This window comes from Terrapene carolina, unplaced genomic scaffold (genome assembly GCF_002925995.2).
Source record: "Terrapene carolina triunguis isolate 2854851 unplaced genomic scaffold, T_m_triunguis-2.0 Scaffold33775, whole genome shotgun sequence".
Classification (NCBI taxonomy): domain Eukaryota; kingdom Metazoa; phylum Chordata; order Testudines; family Emydidae; genus Terrapene; species Terrapene triunguis.
Window position 1 is genome coordinate 1,163 of NW_020698126.1, and position 6,780 is coordinate 7,942.

The window sequence follows — 6,780 nt, forward strand, 5'->3', positions numbered from 1 at the left end:
GTCTGCCCCCCGCATGGGGCGTCCCCAGGGAGCTGCTGGGAAACAGGCAGGACAGTGCCAGGAATGTGCCCCCTCCCCCATCCCGTCCCGTCCTTCTGCCCCATGGAGCCCCCCCCCCCCCGGTCCCTCTGCCCCATGCAGCCCCCCCACCGCCCTGGTCCCTCTGCCCCATGCAGCCCCCCCCCACCGCGGTCCCTCTGCCCCTTGGAGCCTCCCCCGCCCCGTCCCTCTGCCCCATGCAGCCCCCTGCCCCATCCCTCTGCCCCATGGAGCCCCCCTGCCCCGTCCCTCTGCCCTCCCGTCCCGTCCCTCTGCCCCATGGAGCCCCCCCGCCCTGGTCCCTCTGCCCCATACAGGCCCCCTGCCCCGCCCCCAGCTGTCCCCGGGCCCCTGGCCAGCACTCAGGGGGTTTACCCAGCAGGGACCCAGGGGCAGCCCTGGGTCGAGGGACAGCGGCTCAGGTGCGAGGAGCCCTGGAGACCCCCCCCGCCCCCCCGTGGCACCTTGCTCAGCCCTGTCCCCCATCCCAGCACGGTCCAGGGGGCCGAGTCCTGGGGCAGACAGTGCCCGACCCCTGCCCTGCTCGGCTCCAGGGGGGCAGAGTCTCCCCATCCCACCTGGCGGCTGCTGCTGGGTTCTGGGGGTCTCCTCGGCTCCAGGCTGTGGTGCTGGGGAGCCTGGCGTGTGCGGGGTTAATTGGAGCGGCTCCGGGCTGGGGGGCTGGGGGCTGTGCCATGGGCTCTGGGCCCTGCCTCCCACTCTATATAGGGGAGGGCGACAGCCCAGAGCCCTGACCCGACCCAGCATGCGCGGAGCAGTGGCTGCCCTGTCCCTGGCCTGGGCGCTGGCCCTGGGGCTCACCCACTCCCTGTGAGTGGCACTGCCGGGGCCAGGGGCTCAGCGTGGGGCGTTGGGCACAGCTCCTGGCGCCAGGCAGTGAGGGGCACTGCCAGAGGGACCGTGCGAGGGGGGATGGGGTGAGGGGGGCCCATGTCCGAGGGGCAGGGCCTGGCTTCACGGGCAGGTGGGGATGGCACTGGCAGAAGCGTTTGTGTGAGGAAGGGCAGGCGTGAGCGCTGGTGCGAGAGGGACAGACGTTGGTGCAAGAGAGATGGGCATTGGCGCGAGAGGGACAGACGTTGGTGCGAGAGAGACGGGCACTGGCGCGAGAGGGACAGGCGCTGGAGCAAGAGGGACGGGCGCTGGTGCAAGAGGGACAGAAGTTGGTGCGAGAGGGACGGGCGCTGGTGCAAGAGGGACAGACATTGGTGCGAGAGAGACGGGCACTGGTGCGAGAGGGACAGACGTTGGTGCGAGAGGGATGGGTGCTGGTGCATGGCAGGAAGGTGTCGGCACTGGTGCAAGAGGGACAGGTGCTGATGCGAGAGGGACGGGCGCTAGTGCACGGCAGGAGGGCACAGGTGTTCGTGCAAGCAGTTGCCCAGACCCCGGGCGTGGCTCCCGCAGGCAGGGAGAGGTGGGTATGTTTTACCCCACACCAGCCCCCACGCCAAGCACCTGCCCAGACCCCGGGGCCCAGCACCCAGGTGCCCCGCCCCCAGGAGCTCACAGCAGGGCCCGGGCCCCAAGGCTAATGCTACCCCTCGTTGTATGGGGTCCGTGCCCCCCCCACTGCCCCAGCAAGGAGAGGAGCCAGCTGGGGAGGAGACCTCAGTGAACCGGGACCCAAACTGCCTTCTCTTCACAACAGCCCTGGCAAACCGGGGGAGGCCGGAGCGCGGTTCCACCATGGGGCTGAGACCCATCTCAACGACACAGGTGAGATGCAGCCGGGGGGCAGCCTGCGGCCTGGGGGGTTGGGATGCAGCAGGGTGTGTGTGTCAGGGATCCAGCAGCCCAGCACCCCCAGCCTGGCACCCTCGCCTGGCTCCCCCGGCCCAGCTCCCGCAGCCTAGCACCCCTAGCCCGGCTCCCCCAGCCCAGCACCCCCAGCCCGGCTCCCCCAACCCAGCACCCTCACCCGGCTCCAGCTGCCCCTGCGTCACTACCCCCGGCCCCTCCGTGCTCTGTTCTAGTTCCCGGGCAAACCTGGTCACCTGGCCCTCGTCCTCCAGCTGATCCGACCACTGGCTTCCCGCGGGGGGGGGGGGGGGGGGGGGGCGTTGGTTGTCAGTACCCAGTGGCTGGGCCAGTGTCTGTGCTCAGGTGCCCGTCACACCTGGATCTCTGGGTCTCTTCAAAGAGCAAGTCACCTTCCCCCCCAGCCCCCAGGCAACTGTGCAGCACATAGGGAAACTGAGGCACACACTGTCGTACAAAACACTCTGAACATTCCCACATTCTCATGGGGGGCGGGGGGCGGGTTGGTTCCTGGGGATGTGGCAGCAGGGGGGTGGAGGCAGGTTGGGTCAGTGAATGTGGTGGGGGGAGGCTGGGTTGGTGGCAGGGAGGCTGGGTAGTTCCTGGGGGGCAGGATGGGGGGTGCCCCCCAAACCCCTGTGCTGGACTGCACTGTACTCTCCTCCCCAGAGGTGGCGAGCCGGTGTGCGGACGAAGGGGGCTTTGATGCCGTCACACTGGACGAGCATGGCGTGATGCTCTTCTTCAGAGGTATGGGGGTCTCTGGCTGCTGGGATGGGGAGGGAGTGTGTCATGGAGTCCCCGGGCGATGCTCTGGAACTGCTCCCTACGAAGCCAGGCAGGACTTTGGGGAGCCTCCTCTCCCTTGGAGCAGACTGTCTTCAGGGCAAGAAGCTCACACGGCTTCACCTCCTGGGTCTCTCCTGGGAGCATTCAGCATATGCCCCTCCGTGCGCTTCCCACAGCGAGTCCGCCCAGGCGGGGTCCTGGGGAAGCCAGAGGGTTCTGCACCCCCACTTCGCAGTCAGAGGTGACTCTCAGCCAGCCAGTAAAACAGAGGTTTATTAGATGACAGGAACACGGTCTAAAACAGAGCTTGTAGGTACAGAGAACGGGACCCCTCAGCCGGGTCCATTCTGGGGTCCCGCGAGCCAGACACCCCCATCTGCCCTCCCTTCCAGTCCCCAGCCAGCTCCAAACTGAAACCCCCTCCAGCCCCTCCTTCTCTGGGCTTTGTCTCTTTCCTGGGCCAGGAGGCCACCTGATCTCTTTGTTCTCCAGCACCTTTAGCTGTCACCTTGCAGGGGGGAAGGGCCCCGGCCATTACTTGCCAGGAGACAGTGTCGGCCATTTATGCACAATGGCCCTTTGCTCTGCAACAATTACACCCCCTTATCCCACCACCTAGAGACTTAAAAAATGCATAGGGGAAACTGAGGCACCCACACAGTATTCAAAGGAAACATTAAGAACAGTCCCACTTTGTCACAGAGGGGCGTGCCCAGGCTGGGGGCTCTGGCCCCGCTCGGAGTGACGCCAGGCAGGACTCTGGGGCAGCGTCTCCCCTCAGGGCACCTGTCCCAGGGCAAGGACCCTGCTCCGCTTCGGCACCTCCTGGGTCTGACCTCGGAGCGTTCAGCCCCCTGGACACCCCAGGAGCTCCCCGCAGCGAGTCTCCCTGGGCGGGACCCCTGGGGGAGCCTCACCCCCAAAGGGCCCTGCCCCCCACACCGCAGCCAGCCGTGACTCCCCGCCCGCGTGTGACACAGACAGGTTATTATCATCGGGAACCCAGCGTAGAACAGAGCTTGGTAGCACCGAGATCAGGGACCTTCGGCAAAGTCCATTGGGGGGGAGGGGGGGGCAGGGCCCTGGGCCCTCGACCTGAGTCCCCAACCAGGAGACTGACTCGCTTTCAGCTGCCCGGCCTCCATCACACCCGTTGCCCTCCTCCGTCCTTTGTCCCTTTCCGGGTCCAGCCGGTCACCTGGGCTGCACCAACCCCCCCGCCCCAGCTCCTTGCAGAGGAGGGGGCCCGGCCAGCAGCTGCCAGGCTACGAGTGTCGGTCGTTCTCTGCAGCCCGTCAGCAGTCCCACCTGCCCTCTAGGGGTCTCTGCGACAATCACACCCCCTGGTCCCAGCGCCTCGGTACTTGAGTAACACGTGGGGAAACTGAGGCACGCACAGTGTTTAGAGAAAACGTTAAGAACGTTCCCACTTCATCACCCGGCCCTGCTCAGGCTCCCTCGGCCTCGCCCGGCAGGTGCCCACGTCTGGAAGGGCTTCCACGGCCCGGCCCAGCTCATCAATGCCAGCTGGCCTGAGATCCAGGGCCCTGTGGACGCTGCACTGCGCATCCACCACAAGGAGTCCCCCAGCGTGCACGACAACGTCTACCTCTTCCAGGTGCCAGGTGGCCAGGCAGGGCCTCAGTGGGGGGCTGGGCTGCAGGGGGTGGGGGCTCAGTGGGGGGCCAGGCTGCAGTGGGGGGCTCAGTGGGGGGGCTGGGCTGCAGGGGGAGGGGGTTCAGTGGGGGGCTGGGCTGCAGTGGGGGCCTCAGTGGGGGGCTGGGCTGCAGGGGGTGGGGGCTCAGTGGGGGGCCAGGCTGCAGGGGGGGGGGGGGCAGAGAATCAGTGGGGAAAGGCCAGTGCCCGGGGTCCTGCCGGCTCAGGTGCCAGGCCAGGCCCGTCTCCACACAGCCCCACGGTCCCAGCTGAGCTGCGTGTGCCCACAGGGCGAGCAGGTCTGGGCGTATGCGGGGGGCCGGCTGCGGCCCGGCTACCCCCGGCTCATCGGAGAGGAATTCAAGGGGGTGCCTGGGGACCTGGACAGCGCCGTGGAGTGTCACCCCGAGGACTGCACGGCCGAGAGCCTTCTCTTCTTCAAGGGTATGGGGCCGGGCTGGGGGGCAGGCGGGGCCGGGCTGGGAGCGGGCAGGTGGGGCTGGGCGGGCGCTGACCCGGGCCGTGCGGTTGGCCGGAGGGCCGGGGCGCTGGGCGGGCGCTGACCCGGGCCGTGCGGTTGGCCGGGGGGCTGGGGGGCTGGCGGGCGCTGACCCGGGCCGTGCGGGGGGCTGGGCGGGCGCTGACCCGGGCCGTGCGGGTGGCCGGGGGGCTGGGCTGGCGCTGACCAGGGCCGTGCGGGTGGCTGGGGGGCAGGTGGGGCTGACCCGGGCGCTGACCGGGGCCGTGCGGGTGGCTGGGGGCAGCGGGGCTGAGTGGGGGCTGTGTGACGATGCGATTCTGGCGGAACCCAACTGAGTGCCAACTCAGGACAAATTGCTCAAACAGGGCAGTTACAGCCCAAGGCTGGGGTTTTTTCCACCTCTAAGGCAAACCAAACCAGCCAGACTAGGAGGACTTCGGTCTCACCCCACTGGCTAACCGCAAGTCTCACAAGCAATCTCCTAAGACACTCCAGTTTCCCAGTATTACCACCAGTGCCACTCGTTATGGGGACAAATGATTATGAAAACCAATACCCCAGTAAAAGAAAAAGGTTCTCCTGATCCCAAAGGACCAAGCCCCAGACCCAGGTCAATATACAAATCAGATCTTACCCACAAATCACGCTGTTGCCAACCCTTTAGAATCTAAAATCTAAAGGTTTATTCATAAAAGGAAAAAGATAGAGATGAGAGTTAGGATTGGTTAAATGGAATCAATTACATACAGTAATGGCAAAGTTCTTGGTTCAGGCTTGCAGCAGCGATAGAATAAACTGCAGGTTCAAATCAAGTCTCTGGAATACATCCCCTGCTGGGATGGGTCCTCAGTCCTTTGTTCAAAGCTTCAGCTTGTAGCAAAGTTCCTCCAGAGGTATGAAGCAGGATTGAAGACCAGATGGAGATGAGGCATCAGCCTTATATAGTCTTTTCCAGGTGTAAGAACACCTCTTTGTTCTCACTGTGGAAAATTACAGCAAAATGGAGTTTGGAGTCACATGGGCCAGTCCCTGCATACTTTGCTGAGTTACAAGGCGTATCTGCCTTCTTTCAATGGGTCCATTGTATAGCTGATGGTCCTTAATGGGCCATCAAGCAGGCTAGGCAGAGCTAATCCCAGTTTGTCTGGGGTCTTCCCCAGAAGCATAGCATAAATTTGCCATACAGACAGTATAGAGCCAATATTCATAACGTCAACTACAAAATTGATACACACATATAGACAGCATAATCATAACCAGCAAACCATAACCTTGTCTTAGACACCTCATTTGACCCCTTTATACAAGATTTGGTGCCAATACAGGACGTTGGTTGCAACAATGATCTATATGGTCCCAGATTATATCAATAATGTCACAGGGGATGGCCAGGGCTACAGCAGGGGCGCTGCCACGCGGCCCCTCCCGCCGCGCCGCCTCCTGCCGCCTGCCGCCAGGGCGCCACTCCGGTCGGCGGGGAGGGAAGGATGAGGACGGCCCTGCAGGGCGCTCTGGTTCTCCGCGCTGCCGCCCCCTACAGGGCGCTCTGGTTCTCCACGCTGCCGTCCCCTACAGGGCGGCTGGAGCGGAACAACAACAAACAAACAAAAAGCGGCCGTGCCGCCCTAGGATTGGGCAGATGCCGCCTCGAACAATCTGCCGCCCCAAGCACTAGCTTGCTCAGCTGGTGCCTGGAGCCGGCCCTGCCAATATGCCCCTGCCCCCTGCCTGTACCTGACCCCTCTCTCCCCCGCCGGCGGGTGCAGGGCACGGGCACGAGGCGCGCAGAAACGCCACCGCCATGGGCATCCGGGACCCCTGCAGCGGCCTTGCCTTCCAGGCCTTCACCGCCGACGACGCCAACCGCACCTACGCCTTCCGGGGTGAGTGGGGAGCGGCTCCCCGACCTGCTGCCTTGGCCCCCACCGGGGTCCCCGCGGCCCGGCCCCGACCCTGGGCCACTGTGCCTGCCAAGGGGGAACCTGTCTGGTGCCCTGCAGCCGCCCCGGCTGGAGCCCCCGGAGCCCCACTGC

At 65.1% G+C, this 6,780-nt stretch overlaps 1 protein-coding gene across 1 annotated transcript in view; it reads left to right on the forward strand.

Annotated features, from left to right (window-relative positions):
- Positions 1 to 760: 760 nt before the first annotated feature.
- The window catches only part of HPX (hemopexin), a 7,048-nt gene continuing 1,028 nt past the window's right edge, over positions 761 to 6,780 (forward strand). The window contains exons 1-6 of the mRNA XM_029914230.1: positions 761 to 870; positions 1,712 to 1,779; positions 2,491 to 2,571; positions 4,086 to 4,228; positions 4,557 to 4,759; positions 6,491 to 6,630. Coding sequence (XP_029770090.1) covers positions 806 to 870; positions 1,712 to 1,779; positions 2,491 to 2,571; positions 4,086 to 4,228; positions 4,557 to 4,759; positions 6,491 to 6,630 — 700 coding nt within the window. The 5' untranslated portion in view covers positions 761 to 805. The remainder of the gene's footprint in view (positions 871 to 1,711; positions 1,780 to 2,490; positions 2,572 to 4,085; positions 4,229 to 4,556; positions 4,760 to 6,490; positions 6,631 to 6,780) is intronic.